The 18,187-nt window shown below is 41.0% G+C and overlaps 1 protein-coding gene across 1 annotated transcript in view; it reads left to right on the forward strand.

Annotated features, from left to right (window-relative positions):
• Window positions 1–18,187, forward strand: part of ACSS1 (acyl-CoA synthetase short chain family member 1) — a 94,276-nt gene that overhangs the window by 47,632 nt on the left and 28,457 nt on the right. Inside the window, exons 6-8 of the mRNA XM_060248854.1 lie at window positions 7,923–8,070; window positions 9,821–9,958; window positions 17,997–18,089. Coding sequence (XP_060104837.1) covers window positions 7,923–8,070; window positions 9,821–9,958; window positions 17,997–18,089 — 379 coding nt within the window. The remainder of the gene's footprint in view (window positions 1–7,922; window positions 8,071–9,820; window positions 9,959–17,996; window positions 18,090–18,187) is intronic.

Consider the following 18,187-nt stretch of genomic DNA (forward strand, 5'->3'; position numbering starts at 1 on the left):
CAACCCCTTTGAAAGAGGCAGTGGTCTGCCCCCTCCTGAAAAAGGCTACATCAGATCCAGCCGAATTGGCGCATTACTGGCCGGTCTCAAACTTGCCCTTTTTGGGCAAAGTTATTGAGAGGGCTGTGGCGTTGCAGTTGCAGAGTTTTCTGGATGACGCTTCCACCTTAGATCCTTTTCCATCCGGCTTCCGCCCGGGCCACGGGACGGAGACAGTGTTGGTCGCTTTCATGGATGATTTCCGGCGACATCTGGATCGAGGCAGTGTGGCGGTATTGCTGCTGTTAGATCTATCGGCAGCATTTGATATGGTCAATCACCAGCTGCTGACCCGCCGCCTCGCCGACGCAGGGATTCAGGGGTTAGCCTTACAGTGGCTTTCCTCTTTCCTTGAAGGGCGGGGACAAAGGGTGGCGATTGGGAGTGAGCTGTCACAGAGGCACCTACTTAATTGTGGGGTGCCCCAGGGGGCAGTTCTCTCCCCGATGTTATTTAACACCTATATGCGCCCCCTTGCCCAGATTGCCTGGAGGTATGGGCTGGGTTGTCACCAGTATGCTGATGACATCCAGCTCTATCTATTGATGGGCGGCCGAACTGGTGACGTCCCTGTAAATCTGGACCAGGCGTTGCAAGCCGTGGCTGATTGGATTAAACTGAGCGGGCTGAAATTGAATCCAGCGAAGACAGAGGTCCTTTGTCTAGGTCGCAGCGGTCCGAAAGGAGGGATCTCCCTTTCAGCTTTTGACGGGGCGCCATTGGCACCAGTGCGCGAGGTCAGGAGCTTGGGAGTGCTGCTGGAGTCTTCCTTGACAATGGAGACCCAGATAGCAGCCACTGCCAAATCCGCCTTCTTCCATCTTAGGCGGGCGAGGCAGTTGGCCCCCTTTCTGGAATGCCGCGACCTGGCAACAGTGATCCATGCGACGGTCACCTCGAGGCTAGACTACTGTAACGCCCTCTACATGGGGCTGCCCCTGTACCGAACTCGGAAACTGCAGCTAGTGCAGAATGTAGCCGCCAGACTGCTAGTGGGACTACCTCGGTGGGAACATGTGCGGTCTAGGCTGCGGGAACTGCACTGGCTGCCAATTGTCTACCGAGTTCGTTACAAGGTGCTGGTTATCACCTTTAAAGCCCTATATGGCCGAGGACCTGCCTACCTCAGGGACCTCCTCTTTCCATATGTTCCCCAGAGAGCACTGCGTTCCAGCTCACAAAATCTCTTGGAAATCCCTGGGCCCAAGGAGGCCAAATTAAAAACAACCAGGGAGCAGGCCTTCTCTATAAAGGCACCCCAATGGTGGAATCAGCTACCAGAAGAGGTGCGGGCCCTACGGGATCTTAATCAGTTCCGTAGGGCTTGCAAAACCGCCCTCTTCCAACTAGTTTTTTAAGATGAACCTGGAATTATCATCAAGCCATATTGTATATACTGCGACTGTAGCACCTTTATACTGTTTTTAGATTAATGATTTTAATGTTAATTTATATATTGTATAATTTATATTGCTCTGTTTATTGATTGTATTATTTTGTTTTATTGTTATACCATAATATTTTATATCATGCCTTGTAAGCCACCCTGAGCCTGCTTTGGCGGGGAGGGCGGGGTATAAATAAAAACTTATTATTATTATTATTATTAACCCTCTTGGTCATAGAGTTCACCAGAGCTACACAGGCTGCCACTGAAGTCCTCTTCCACTCCTCCATGAAGATGTCATGCAGCCCCAGACCATGACATTGCTACAGAGGTTGAAGGGATGGGGGGTCAGCCTGACAGTGCTCAGACCATACGCCACACGCTGCATCAAACTGGTCTGCAGGGCTGTTGTCCCAGAAGGAAGCCTCTTCTAAAGACAATGCACAAGAAAGCCTGCAAACAGTTTGCTGCAGACAAGCAGATTAAGGACATGGATTTCTTGAACCATGTCCTGTGGTCTGATGAGACCAAGATAAACGTATTTGGTTCAGATGGTGTCAAGCGTGTGTGGCGGTAACCAGGTGAGGAGTACAAAGACAAGTGTGTCTTCCCTACAGTCAAGCATGGTGGTGGGAATGTCAATGGTCTGGGGCTGCATGAGTGCTGCCGGCTCTGGGGAACTACAGTTCATTGAGGGAACCATGAATGCCAACATGTACTGTGAGATACTGAAGCAGAGCATGATCCCCTCCCTTTGGAGCCCGGGCCGCAGGGCAGTATTCCAACATGATAACGACCCCAAACACACCTCCAAAATGACCACTGCCTTGCTAAAGAAGCTGAGGGTAAAGGTGATGGACTGGCCAAGAATGTCTCCAGACCTAAACCCTATTGAGCATCTGTGGGGCATCCTGAAATGGAAGGTAGAGGTACACAAGGTCTCTAACATCCACCAGCTACGTGACGTCGTCATGGAGGAGTGGAAGAGGACTCCAGTGGCAACCTGTGAAGCTCTGGTGAACTCTATGCCCAAGAGGGTTAAAGCAGTACTGGAAAATAATGGTGGCCACACAAAATAATGACACTTTGGGCCCTATTTGGACATTACCACTTAGGGGTGTACTCACTTTTGTTGCCAGCAGTTTAGACATTAATGGCTGTGTGTTGCGTAATTTTGAGGGGACAGGACATTTATACAAGCTGTAGACTCATTACTTTACATTGTAGCCAAGTGTCATTTCTTCAGTGTTGTCACATGAAAAGATATACTTAAATATTTACAAAATGTGAGGGGGTGTACTCATTTCTGTGACATACTGTATACCCCAGTCAGTACTTTATAGGCTTACTGATGGATGATGGCTTGTTTGGCCTGAGAACTTCCTGTTGATGCTGATGAAGAACTGTCTCGGAATCCTTAAAAGTATTCCTTCTGATCCTGGTGAGGCATTCTTAGGGTTGCCAACTCTGTGTTAGGAAATTCCTGGAGATTTGGGTGGAGGTTGGGGAGGGCATGGTTTAGGGAGGAACCTCAACAGGGTATAATGCCACTTAGCCCACCCTTCAAATCTGCCTTTTCCCCAAGAGATTTAGCTTGAAGAGCATCTCCAGGCCCCATGTGGAGGTTGGCACCTGTAGCCCTTCTTCCAGTCCCTTCACACAGATGCAGCTCAAGCTCTCTTCCTGGCCTATCTGTGGTTTTTCTCATTTTAAATAGTGACTTCTCCTTCTCACTCACCATCTCTTCAAAGTCCTCCACTGGTAGCTTTGTTTTCTTCTTCCTCCTCCTGAAGATCATTTGCTTCCCAACTGTCTTCCAGTTGCTTCTGTAGTGCCTCAAGGATTGCCATCCTCCAGGCCTGGAGATTTCCTGGTATTGCAGTTCCAGACTATAGAGATCAGTTTTTCTGGAGAAAATGGCTGCTTTTGAGGGTGGAATCTATGTCACTTTATGGCTGAGGTCCCTCCCCAAAGTTACTCCACCCTTCTAAGGCTGCTCTCCAAATCTCGAGGAATTTCCTAAACCAGAACGTACAACCTTAGTGCCTCTCTTCTTCCTCTGTGACCTATCTCTTATACAATTCTCAGGAGAGTTCTGCTCAATCCACTGTTGACACTTGGTCCAGCCTTATTGTGCCCTTGTTGTACATGATGGCAGAATATAGGTAATTTAGCTACTCAACATTTTATTTTATTTTTGTCCTGGTAGCCTTAAGTGTCTTTCTGAGCTACCATAAAACTACCTTAATAGTGCAAAACCCCTGAACTGGATAGTGCAGGCTAGCTTGATCTTGTCAGGTCTAGGAAGGTTAGCACAGTCAGCTCTAGTTAGTACTTGGATGGGAGACCACCAAGGAAGTCTAGGGTTGATACTCATAGGCATGCAGTGGCACAACACCTCTGAACATATATTTTCTTGAAAACCCTACAGGGTTACTATGGGACTCGATTGCAATAAAATATAGTCTCTGTGGTTGTGTTCCTGTAGCTTGTGTGCTGTCAGTGTCTCAAGCAGAGGAAGTCCTTCCCTATGATAAGGACACAGGAACCTTTATTGATTTTAAACATGCTGCTGCTGTTTATATTTGTATATGTGTTGGCTGTCTGTGGCTAATCAAGCTGAAAAGAACACAGGGGCTGTATTAATGATTAATTGCCTTTAGTCATTTATGAAAAACATATGAGCCAATTAGTTCCTGAACTTTTTCATATTTTGTAATATTTTGACTAATTGTCTGTTGGCAACAGTCCATTGCCCTACTCCAGGAAGGGAAAGCTGTATGGCTTTTTTTCCTGCCATCAAGTCACAGCTGACTTATAGTAACCCTGTAGGGTTTTCAAAGCAAGAGAAGTTCAGAGGTGGAGGTTGTCTAGTATCACCACTACTATTTATTTTGGCAATGGAAGTATTAACTATAAAAATTAGAAAAGATGTCAGGATTTCTGGGATAAAGAAGAATACAGGATGAAAAGTTATGTGGATGATGGCATTATATAAGTAACAAAAACAAATATTTCTCTTAAATATACATATGTAACAAATAATTAGATTAGAACTTATTCCAGCTATAATTGAATGAAAGGAAGACAGAGATAATGGTACCATCAGCAAACAAAGCAACAGAAGAGATAGAAAAAATAACAGAACATGGTGTTATGTAAAAAATCAACAAAATATTTTGAGAATATATGTTAGGAAAAATTGATAATCTTCTAAAAGACAATTACAAAAAAGATTCGGCATGCATTATTGAAAATGTACAAAGGTGGGAAAGATTGAAAATGTCATGGCTAGGAAGGATTTCTGCAGTTAAAATGAATATTTTATAAATTTTTAAAATTTCAAATGTTAACAATTCATATAGATCAAAAGATCCTAAAAAATGGCAGAAAATTATACACAACTTTGTATGGACCAAACAACAAGAATAATATTTAAAGCATTACAGGATGGGGAAAAAAGAGGCAGTTTAGCTGTTCCAAATATCAAACTATATCGCCAAGCAGCTGCAGTAGCCTGGGTGTCGGACTGAATTACAAATTCAAATCAAAGGAATGTTAAATTGGGGATAATTGATGTTAAAGAAGGAATGCATAATTACTTATGGACTAAGAAATCATTAAAAATTCAAACACAAGATGGTAGTCATATTTTGAGAGATTGTCTATTAAGAATGTGGTTTCAATGTTAGAAGTAGAATAAGTCTGCCAGCCTTGTCATTAACGTATCCAGTTGACATTTACTGTGGTAATAGTACAAGAAAGAAATCTGACCATATAACTTATGAATATATAATAAATAAACAAGGAAAAATAAAATCCTGGCAAGCAGTTCAAGATATGGTTGTTATACCATCAGATGGTATCCAAACTGAAAGAAAAAAGAGCAAAAGAAGGAAGTGAAAAGAAAACAAATTTTGCACAATTAATCATGGGAGATTTAAGAAACCTATTTGGAAACATTTACAAAATTTATAAAACGGAGCAAGTAAAAACTGTATGATAAAATGGATGCAACATTTTGGAGAAAATATAAACATGAGAGTGAGAAAATCCATGGACTAAGGAAATAAAGTTTACTGAATGTCAAATATTAAGGGAGAACTGATATAAAATGTTCTTTAGCTAATATATTACTCCTAAAATACAGCAAAAATAAATAAAGATTATAATGACAAGTGCTGGAAATGTAAAAACTCAGATGCAACATTTTATCACATGGTGAACATGAAAGAAAGCTAGAAAATATTGGCTTGTGATACATGAAATGCAAAAGATATTAAAACTTAAGTTTTCAGTGGATCTGAAAATACGTTATTAAATATCTTACCAAGTAATATTACAAAAATACACAGTGAATTATTTAAGTGCATGATGATGGCAGCAATAGTAATATTTGCAGCAAAATGGAAGGCAGTTAAATGGCCAGACCTGAAGGAATGGATAAATTAAATGAACATGTGACAATGGCAAAATTAACATATTTTATACCTTATAAACTGACTTTAGAATTTCATGAAAAATGGAAAGTGTTCAATTATATAGCTGAAAATCAAGAACAAAATTAAAAACAGAGACTGATAGGAGTTATATAATATGTGTTTATAATAAAATGTTAATAGATATGAAGATAGATGGGAAAGATAGAATAAAGATATCTAAATAGAGGTGAAATATTAAATGCAAATTTAAGTTCTATATAAGCGTGTGATTCTGAATATAATTATAGTTTAGATTTTATGTTTTCATTTTTGTAAATGGAAATAACTTTAATTTTTTTTTAAAGTTCAGAGGTGGTTTGCCATGTCCTGTCTCTACGTAGCAACTCTGGACTTCTTTGGTAGTCTCTCATCAAAATACCAACCAGAGATAACCCTGCTTAGCGTCTGAGATGTGTTGAGATTGGGCTAGCCTGGGCTATCCAGGTCAAGGCTAAGGCTATATGTACAGCTGATTTATTTAAACATTTCTATTGTGCCTTTCAAGGCAGTTTACAATAATAGAAAAATGTTCAGTTTAAAACCAAAAATCATAGATAATAATTCCCTATGGTGGTGGCCAAACTGAGCTCACCCATTGGCTAATGGGTGCATTTCATGCACTTGACAAATAATTGGCCCATCATGGGTTACTCAGCGTCTCTGGCCACCCATTGGCTGATTCCCCTGCCCGGGACTATTGAAGGCCTGGAAATGTTGAGCAAACCACCAAAACAGTCTTACCTCAGAAACAGACACATCTCCAACTCTTCTGTGTCCTCTCTGTCAACCAGCCTAATGAAAAGCGTCACTGGCAACAGACCTCTGCCGTGCCATCAACGGCCCACACAGATAGACTCACAGCACACACAGCCTCCGAGGGCTGCAGAGATAACCAGGGAACCATCACTGCCATAATGCGACTGTAGCACCTCTTGAAGATCTCCAAAGAGGGGCCCCCTTGTCCATTCCACAGAGCCATGATGGAAAAGGCTCAGACTGTAGTCATTGCCAGATGGGCTACCCTAAGTGGTGGTATAATCAACAGATGGCTGGCTGCCTGATGACCATAGTTGGCACACAGGGGCATATGGAAGGAGGCAGTCATTCAAATGCAGATGTGTACCAGAATCTGACATTCTCAGTACTAAAAGTGCACCAGACACCAGATTCTGTATTTACATAGTGAACCTGTGAAGCTGATCCTAGAATCATGGGTTAGGGTGCTGCCTTAGAAGTTTCACTTTAACAGCAGGCAGAGATGGTGATGCAGATATACCAGTCTCACAAAAAATAGCTTAATTAGACAGATGGAAGTACAGATGACTCAGCCTTCCATCCTTCCGAGGTCAATAAAATGAGTACCCAGCTTGCTGGGGGGGGAAGTGTAGATGACTGGGGAAGGCAATGGCAAACCACCCCGTAAAAAGTCTGCCGTGAAAACGTGAAAGCAACGTCACCCCAGAGTCGGAAACAACTGGTGCTTGCACAGGGGACCTTTCCTTTCCACGTACAGGTGAAGTAATTTATTTGGTTGGCTAAACACATACACATGAATGCATGCATGCACATGAGCCAGACCTTTGGTTTTTCAAGGTCAGTCTTGTTTCCAGGGTCTTTTTGCTACCTAATCCTTTTAAATACAGATGCTGGGGTTTATACCTGGAATGTTATGCATGTAAATCAGATGCTGTGCTACTGATCATCTACCACTGAGCCATGTCTCCAATGAGTTTATTGCTATTATGGAGGGGAAAACTGTTTTTGAAATTACAGTAGTCCATAGCAGTAGTAACTGCTAGTAGAAACCATGTAATTTATCTGTGCTTGGTTAATTGCATAAATATTCCAACCATGAATCTGTAGGATGGAGAAATTAAGTGACTGATATCTATATCTGTTCCATTTTTTTCACCACATGGGGGTGTATTATGTAACTGATTTGAAAAAAGCCAGAAACATCTGTCAAAAATGAATACATAAACTTATCCTGATTGCTTTTTTGTTCATCTTTGCAGTATGTATTTGATTACAAGCAAGGCGATGTTTTTGGCTGTGTGGCTGATATTGGCTGGATCACAGGACACAGCTATGTTGTATATGGGCCCCTCTGCAATGCAGGCACCACGGTTCTGTTTGAAAGCACACCAATTTATCCTGATCCAGGTGACTTCAGAAGCAATTGCAGATATAATATATGGAAACACTATTGAGTAAAAGAAGGCTACATGTTCTGAGCTAAAGCTAACCGCTATAATTGGAGTGAATATTCAGAAAGGGAGCTTGCATGTTGTTAATCTTTACTGTAGCTGTGTTTGCTGCATACAGAATTTACAAACACACTATCAAACATTGCTTTTGTTAACCAAGGCTTACAATTACAAAACCTTTCAGTACCTGGTATATTACTTTGCAATATTTATATAACTAGCAATTGACAGAGTGAATCTTAGCGTGTTCTTCACAACAGGGAATCCTGTCAAGGCAGTTTGTCTGTAATATATTACTCTGTATGTGGCTCTTCAGTACACATTCTCCATTGTGGCTTGCACCATATGGAATGTATACAGTAATGGATTTATTGCTTGGTTTTGTTCCACCAAGTGCTTGAGGTGTGCCCAACTGCTGCTTCAGCTCAACAACCCAAAGTGAAATGATGAGCTAGCATGGCAGAGAAACCATGTCAGTGTTTGGGGTTGCAGCTTGGTTTCAATCAGTTCTGTTGTATATGAGCTAACTGTTGTCAATGTTGAATTAAACTGTCAAATTGAAACCCATTGTGATTGATTATGGATAGCTGAATTTCATTATTTAGGTTTTAGGTTTAGGTTTTATTAAATTTATACCCCGCCCTCCCCACCAAGGCAGGCTCAGGGCGGCTTACAACAATCATCATAAGACAATAGGAGACTAACTCGTTAGTACAGCATATTAATAAAATCACTCAAATTTAAAACAATTTAAAACCATTGGTGTTAATAACATCATGATGTTATTCAAGTTTGATTCTGATGTCATTCAAGTTCAATGACGTCAGTATTCCCTAGATTCCTCCTGCAGTTATATCATCAACATAAATTCATTTGTTTGGTTCTTTTGAAAGCCAAAATACCTTCAAATGCATTGGCTACTAGGGATGGTCATGAACTGGGAAAATTGAAGTTCGTGAAGGTTCCCTTTAAACGGCTTTTGCAAGTTGTGCTGCTACCACTGCAGCAGTGTGACTCACAAGTGAACTCAAAAGGCATTTAAATGCCTTCTGAGTTCCCTTGTGAATTGTGCTTCTGTGGCGGCAGCATGGCTTGCAAATGCCATTTAAAGGAATCTCTAAAAAATTAACTCAGAAGACATTTCTGAGTTCACTTGCAAGTTGTGATGCACTGTGGTGCAGCTTTCAAAAGCTATTTAAAGAGACCATGGTAGTACTTGAGTACATGGTAGTACTAGACCCTAGTAGCCAATGCATTTGAAAGTATTTTGGCTTTCAGAACCAAACAAATGAATTTATGTTGATGAATAATGAAATTCAGATATCCACGAAGAGACCATGGTCTCTTTAAATGCTTTCTCCAAGCCCTGCTGCCAGCATGTCTTCCGACACAAACCACACAAAAACCTCACTTGGGAGGGTCATGGCAGCAGGATGGCATGAACCTTAGTTCATGAATCATGAACTGATCCTAGTTTGTCATGAATTTATGTTTGTGAGCCAGTTTGTGCCCATCCCTAATGTCTACTTTTTTTATCTGGCCCCATCTGTAATTCCTTTTGCCTATAAAAGCAGATTTCAGTTTTACGATGGATACCTTTGAACAGTCATAAGCATTATAGAACAATATTCTTACTCTGCATAAAATATTCTGAGCTTGCATTGCTAAGGAGTTCATGTCACAGACAAATGTTTGGATCTTTGCAGGTCGCTATTGGGAAACTGTACAGAGGTTAAAAATTAATCAGTTTTATTGTGCCCCCACTGCATTGCGATTGCTACTGAAGTATGGAGATGAATATGTGAAGAAGTATGACCGATCTTCTTTAACTACCCTTGGATCAGGTGAGGATAGGAAGTGTAAGCTTGCTACCCTCCATCAATCTATGTAACAGGAAAAAGGGGAGACCACAGTAAATGGGATAGGCAATAGAAGTTAAACAACTACTGTGATGGTAAACAGAATATAATAACCAATTAAAAAAACTCTCATCTATTTTAATGCTCAACATTTTAAAATTTACAAACTTCGTATTATAATAAATATTCATTCATATATTTCATATTGTAAATTAGGCATACTTCATATTCCAATAGAGGTCCAATATTAACATTTCCATATTGCAAAAAAGTCATGTTTCATATTGTAAATTAGGCATGCTTCATGTTGTTAAAGAGGTCCAATATTAACATATCCATATTGCAAAAAAAGTCTGTGAGCACCCGGATATAGGCCCATTTCATCAATAGACTTCCTCAGGAGTAATGCCTTTCTATGTTTTTTCAGGAGTAACAGCCATTAGTACTGATCCATGTTCATGATTCTTCTTATTACATCTTTACTCTCAATCTGGAATAAACCAAGATAATGACAGAACAAGATAGCACACAGCTGAACGGAACCATATATGAGGCATAGCCAGTTCAAACTGATTCATTCAACTTCCGGGGGAGGAAAATGTCGAGCTGAGCTGCTTCTCATAACGGGAGCAGGCTGGAACGTCTGTTTGGGGTAGTGGAAGGCAAATTAATGCCTACTGCCTACCTTTCTCAGTCAGAAATTAGTCCAAGATATGCACAGGAAACTTTGAGGAGATTTACCTTGGCTAAAAGAGAGTCCCGGGGGGGGGGCTCCTTTGAGGGGTCTCCGGAAAAAGTTGCATTTTCATCATCTGCAGAAGTTTTCAGAGATTTATTTGACATAAGCTCGACAGAATCCTAACCTTCTTGGACATTGCTAAACATCTAAAGCTATGCAAGACCGATGGGAACTTGGATAATTGGAAGAGAAGGTACAGATTACTATCTTTCACTCCGGAACTATTTACAGTTTAATGGAGTAAATTTAAAAGGTGGGAAATGAAAATCTAGAAAGCTTGGAAGAAGAAGGGAGGAAGAGGTGAAATTTGGACTTTGTAAATATAAAGGATAGTGCTAAAAAGTGGAAAGGAATTTATTGTTTGGTCTACTTGCGGTTTTGAAAAAAGAGCACCATCATCACAGACTGTCAGACACTGAAAAGCTTTACTGTTATGATATAAGGCTGTGTTTAAACTGCAATAAGTTGCTTGACCTAACTGACTCCATTTTCTAACGCTTGCTACTAACCCCAAATAGAAGTCTTGCATATCAAAGTAGAAGTGAAACTGTTACGAACCCCGCTGTGAATTCCTGTCCTTGGTACTAACAAAGGCAACAACCCTTTGAAGATAAAATGCCTCAGGGGTAGCTAGCCGAGCTGTTCCTGTGAGAAAGGGAACCACAATAAGATAAGGGAAAAGAACATGTGAAATGTATCACTGTGGTGTGGGAATGTAGTTTTGTTTAGAAAGCCTTTGATGTACTCCTAGTTAAAATATCTATGCTCCAAGGAGAGAGCATCAGTTCCAATGTATCCATGCTCAGAACCTTTGGATTATCAAATAAAGTCTTAGCATTGTAACCAATAGAAATCCGCTTACTTTGAAGTTCCACTGTCTGACACAGACCTGCAGCATATTCAAGCAATATAGGAAGTACATCAAGTATCGTGAGATCTCCTTACCAGTGTGAATGAGACTTCGTGGCAAGTAAAGCAGGAAGTAGCAGATGGAAAACCTACTCTAGGAATACAATACCATTGAGAAATAGCGGCGGCTATTGCTTGGAGGTCAAAATTAAAATAAGGTTTTTTAAGTGTTCGGGACATTAAAAATTGTTGGAATTAACTGAGAAGAGGACAAGAAGATAAGTACTATTGGACATATTATTTGTGTGGACTTTAGAAGTTTTTAAAAGGGAAAAAAATTGTAAGGAGCAGCAAAAAGTCGCGACCGCCATTTTGAAACATTTAAAAACTTTAAAAATAAATGTCTTGACTTTGGGAGCTTGGAGGACGGCAAAATTAGGCTTGTTATAAAAGGCAAGTCCTACTCTCTTGAATCTAATAGTTGAATTTGAAATTGGTGAGGTCCAAATTTTCGCTATTTTTTAAATGTCAGAACACAAGCAACCAGGTACAAGGGCTACTTCATTAGAAAAAATGCAGGACCAATTAGAAGCAATGGAGGGCAGAATGATGAGAGGTATGAGAGAGATGATAACTGAATCGAAAAAAGAAATTATTGAAGAGATTAAAAAGATATGGAGGATCTCAGAAAAGAAACAGAGGAAACATCTATGAAAGTGCAGGAGGTAGAAGACAGAATGAAAGTATATGATTCCACCTTGTTGAAAATGCAAGAAAAAGTGACAATCCATGACTGCAAATTGATGGAGACTCAGATACGTCTGAGAGGAGTACCTGAAAAGGAAGATGGTGATCTAAAAGAGTATATAATAAAAAATAATTGCAGAATTTTTAGAGGAAGATCCTGAAGAGACTAAAAATATGTATGACTATATGTATAGAGTGAACTCACTTTATGCCAAGAAAAATAACTTACCAAGAGATGTTGTTATAAGATTTATGACAAAGGAAATTGTGGGAAGGATCATGAATAAAAACTTTGAAAAGACATTGATAGTGGGAGGCAGCAGAGTAAGAATCATGAAGGAGCTGCCAAGGCAAGTGATAAATGATAGAAGAACATATAAAAAATTGACAGAAAAATTAAGAGATAATGGAATAAAATTTAGATGGATAATACCTGAAGGTCTGAGCTTCGAACTTCAAGGGAAAAGAATCACAATTACAAATGCACAGGAAATGCATAGATTTTATGAAGAAAATAAAGAATTTGCATCATGATGGATTACAAATTATTGTCTTGGAATGTAAATGGACTAAATTCACCACAAAAAAGAAGGGCAACATTTCATTGGATTAAGAAACAAAACTGTAATATAATTTGTTTACAAGAAGTGCATATTAAACAAAAGGATTACAAATTTTTATGGAATAAACAATTGGGACTAGAATTTTTTTCATTGGCTGAACAGAAGAAAAGGGGAGTGATTTTTTATATTAAACAAGAATTGGAGCCAAAATTAGTGTTTAAAGATAAAGATGGGAGATTTGTAGCAGTAGAAACAATATTAAATGGAAAGAAAACGTTGTTATTAGAACTGTATGTGCCTAATGGTGCAAAGGATTTTTTTTTAAAGACATTATACAACAGCTTGATGAACTGACCTATGACCAAGTTTTGATAATGGGAGATTTTAATGGAACAGTTAAGAACTCATTGGACAGGTCTGGAGGGGGGAAAAACAACAGTGAAGAAGGAAAACTGCCAAAGTCTTTTTTTAAATTGGTTAAACAAGAAAATCTAGAAGATATATGGAGAAAATTTTAACCCTGAAAAATTTAACCCTGAAAATCTAGAAGATATATGGAGAAAATTTAACCCTGAAGTTTGAGACTATACTTTTTTTTCAGCAAGACATAAAACTTTTTCTAGAATTGACATGTTGTGGGGAACTAAAGATTTAGGTCTTATAACAAGGAAAATAGAGATTTTACCTAAAATTGGCGCTGACCATAACCCAATAATGTGGATTACAAAATTGTCCAAGAAGTTGAGAAGATGGAGATTGAATGAAGATTTGCTACAGAATAAAAAAAACAGTGACATACCTAGAAAATGAAACTAAAGCTTTTTTCCAAATTAATGATAAAGAGGATATAGACTTTTAGACGGTCTGGGATGCTTATAAAGCAGTAATGAGAGGAATATTGATTACTTTGAATAATAAGGACAAGAGAGTAAAAGAGAAACAGTTGTTGGATATTCAAAATGAAATAAACAGTTGTTGGATATTCAAAATGAAATAAAGAAAAAAGAAGGGGAGCTGAGAAAAAGGCCAGGGAAAAAGGGAAATTACAATATTTCAAACTCAAATGAGACATTTGTTAAATAAAGAAGTGGAATGGAGTTTGAAAAGATTGCAGCAGAAACAGTGGCGTAGCTAGGGCTTTGGGGGCCCAGGGCCCAAGATTTATGTGGGCCCCCCATGTGTGTGCACGCCTCCAGAAACAGGATATGATGTCACTTCCGGTGATGTCACTTCCACAAGATGGCCACCACTTGCGAGGGAGCCCTGCTGGAAACAGGAAGTGATGTAACTCCCCCCAAATGGCCACCACTTGTGGGGGGGGACAGGAAGTGGTGTCACTTTGGGGGCGGCACCCCCCCCGATGGCACTGCTGGTGCGATCTAGGTCATGTGATTGATAACCTGATTACCCCACCACACCATGTGACAGGGAGAAATGCCACAAGCAGCCTGCTGGCCCAGCTGTTCCCCTTGTGCCCTGTGAAAGGCAGACTATAAATAAAATAAATAAATTTAGTTTTTGTAATCTGCCTTAGTTTTGATTCAATTATGATTCATCTTTCTTCAAAGGTGAAGTAAATAAATAACACTGACAACAGAATAGAAGTATCCTCACAGATCAAGGTCACCATCAATTGGACTCAAATATGGCCAGTACTACTAATCCTGTGCCCCCTCCGGCTCCACCCCCAAATATCCAAGAATTTCCCAACCCAAGCTGGCAACCCCAGAGTCAATGCTTTTCAAAGTGGTCACTGCTTTAAATGCAAAACCACTTTTGTTAAGGTGGGGCAGCAGATAATTAAAAATAGTTTTCAATGACAAAATGAAAACATGTTCTAATTAATACTTGAGAGTAAATCTGGTTGTCTGACATCTTTGAGCACTGAATATTCACTCAAACGCAAGACATTCCCACTCAGTATAAGAAAAGAGTGGGTTGTCACCTACAATTTAAAAACAAAACAAAACTTGTGTATGACATTGGCGAGGAGGATTGTTTTACATTCAGGGTCATCTATCTTTCAAGTAAATCCGGGAGGGGGCTAAGGACCATTAGTCTTTACAACACTAGAAGCTGTCTTCTAGATGCTTACAGACAACATGATGTTATCAAGGGAGATGTGTGTATTTTTAAAGAACCCACAGAGGGCAGAAAATGCTGATTGGCTGAATGAAGGGTCAACAGAAAGATAACGAAACCAGTCTTGAGAGTGGACTGTGAGGCGTTATGGTGTGTGGTGATACTGGATAGGAAAGCGCGGGATAGACAGAATCCAGATGAATCGCCCCGAAATTACATGTGGATTTGGCCTTGGTAAATGTGGGGAGATGCGAGTAACAAGCATGCCAATTCCTCAGACTCTTCGGCGGTCTCCGCATTAGTTACCCGGCATTCTAAATACCAGAAGTCTTTGTGCCTCGAATGATTCCAAATGATTCCACCCCCACCCCGGCCGCTTCGTCCGATCGTCCACCATAGGGAATAAAAGGCGACCCACTTCCCAGCACTTACCGGCTTTCCGGGCACCGCAACAATTTTATTTGGCAAATCAAAGCCTTCCCCCTTCTTGCACGTGGTGCAGACTGTTCCCCAAAGGGGATGCTGGAACTTGTAGTTTCTGCTCTAAATCCGACATGGTAGGATCTCTGGGGCTTACAAACTCCAAAGAACTACAGTGCCAGAGCACTGGACGATCTCACTGAAAGGGAATTGGTGGTTAGGGATATTGCAGCGCTCTCCTATTTGCCAGCAAATCGCCGTGACACTGCCTCCACTAACACTTTTTTGTACATCAGCCTTTGAAATAACCTACACGCATCAGCAACTGAACTGCCTCTGGGAGGTTGGTTCATCTCTGTTGTGAAAGAACAGGACAAACTACTCCGCCCTTCAGTCTTCTTCAGAAACATCATTTCCCAATCAGCCTCCTTAAACGGTCGCCATCCGGCAGAATCATTGGCTGCCCTCTCAGCATGGCACATGGTGACACTTAAGATCGGTTGTTGTCCTTTTTTAACACCCTCCATTTAGCACTGGATTGATACATTTAAAGCAGTGTTTTCTGTCTTCCACATTATGGTAACAGAATAATTTTCATGGAAATGTGCTAAAAGGATGTACTCTAGACTTCTCACATTACATTTAATCTCATCCTTCCTCCAAGGAGTTTAGGGTGGCATACATTGTTCTCCCCTCCTCCATGTTGTCCTCACAACAAACCCTATGAGGTAAATTAGGTGGAGTGAGTCGTGACTGACCCAAGGTCAACAAGCAAACATCATGGCAGAGGATCTGAACCAAGATCTTGGAGATTCGTGTTTGACAGTCTAAATGCTAGACAATGCTGGGTCTTCTTCCAGAGGAGGCACGTCCCGCCCGACCCCGGCCAGTCAGTCAGCCAGTCAGGCCGGCGGTTGCCGTCCACTCCCCTCCCCCCGCCGCGGGAGAAGCCCGAGAAGGAGGCTGGTGCGCACGCGCGCCTTCTGAGGCGAGGGAGCGAGAGAGGAGAAAAAGCGACGCGCCTTTCCCGCGCTTTGCTTTCAACTCGATTGTGTGAGAGAGAGGGGAAAAAAAGGGGGAGGGGGGGAAGGGAAGGGAACGAGGAGCCCCGACGTGCGCGCGCCCCTCCCCACCACCCCCTTCTTCCGCCGTGCGCGCGCGCTCCCCCTCGCTGTCGGGCGCCGCGCCTCCATTCTTTTTCTCCCCCCCCCTTTCAGCGCAGCAACATCACGGCCATTGTTTGGGGGCCCCCTTGCCAACGCGGGGACCCCCAGACCTGGGGCGACCCGCCCCCCCCTCCCTACGCGTCTGAGCAGAAAACCTTTGAGGGAGCAAATAAACCGGGAAAGTATTTGGCTTGGCAACTGAAAAAGAAGAGAGAAAATAAAATTATTAATAAAATTGTGGTAGATGGAAGAGAAGTGGTTACCCAAGAGGGAATAAAAAGAGATTTTTTTAAAGTATTATGCCAAATTATTTAAAGGTGTTAAAATAAAGAAAGAGAAAATGGATGAATATCTACAAAAGATAAAAATAGAGCCCTTAACTGAAAATATGCGAAAAGTTTTGAATGATTCAATTGAAAAAATAGAAATTGAAGCAGCAATCAACGCAATGAAAAATGGAAAAGCACCTGGGCCAGATGGATATACAGCTATATATTTTAAAACTTTTAAAGATGAGTTAATACCAAAATTGCAGAAGTTGATGAACACGATAAGAATAAAAGGGAAAATACCAAACACATGGAAGGAAGCTGTTATTTCGTTGATACATAAGGAAGACAGAGATGTCACAAATGTCACAGAGATGTCAGCAAGACAGAAGTCAAGGCACATTGTAATGTAGATGATCACTTTTGAAAGTGCAGCATTACTAGATCTTTTGCCCAGTGTAAAATCAGCCAGAATTCTGTTGTCTCTTCCCCCCCCCCCCAGCCTCACCCCAACCTTGATCCTATGCATATTTACTCAAAAGTAAGTCCCCTTATGCTTATGAGGCTCACTCCAAAAAGGCCTGAGTCACACCTGCAGAGGAGTTATGGTTGCCAGCTTCCTGGTGAGGCCTGGAGATCTTATGGAATTACAACCAACTTCCTGGCTACATAGATCAGTTCCCCTGGAGAAGATGACAGATTTAGAGGGTGGTGTTATAGTGCACTGATGTGTCTCCTCAGACTCCACTCCCCAAATTACCAGGAATTTCTCAACCTAGAGTTGGCAACCTTGAGGAAAGTAAAGTGGTAGAATCGATGGCATCATTTCAGCCAGCAGATTCCAGCTTTGAGCATTCCTTTGTGTGAAAAATTCCATTCAAATACAATGTTAGAATAACCGGGAAAGGCTCTATGTCCTTTCTTTGCTTACTCTGCTGGTTTGATTTCCAGGAAGGTTTTTTTAAACACAGGGGAGCCAAAATATGATCCACCTTCAGTGTGAAATGGCACAGTCCATTCTACCACCTCAACATTCTGCCACTTCAGTCTCCTTCTCTTCTTCTTTTAGATGAAATAAGCCTTGCTCTTTTAGCCATTTCTCGTATGACTTGCTTTATAGAGTCTTTATCAAATATAATTTTTTTTGCAAACAATCAGAATTCTTCCTTTACTGTTTTTGGATTTTAGTGGGAGAACCGATAAACCATGAAGCTTGGCAATGGTTCTATGATGTGGTAGGAGATGGACGGTGCACCCTTGTGGACACTTGGTGGCAAACAGGTAAAGCATGGCTGCAAGTAACATTCAGGAAAAAAAAATCAAGCAATATCTTGGGCATGTGCTGTTGTTTATTGCCCTGTTGAGAGAAACTTGTAAAA

Source organism: Heteronotia binoei, chromosome 1 (assembly GCF_032191835.1).
Source record: "Heteronotia binoei isolate CCM8104 ecotype False Entrance Well chromosome 1, APGP_CSIRO_Hbin_v1, whole genome shotgun sequence".
In the NCBI taxonomy this organism is placed as follows: domain Eukaryota; kingdom Metazoa; phylum Chordata; class Lepidosauria; order Squamata; family Gekkonidae; genus Heteronotia; species Heteronotia binoei.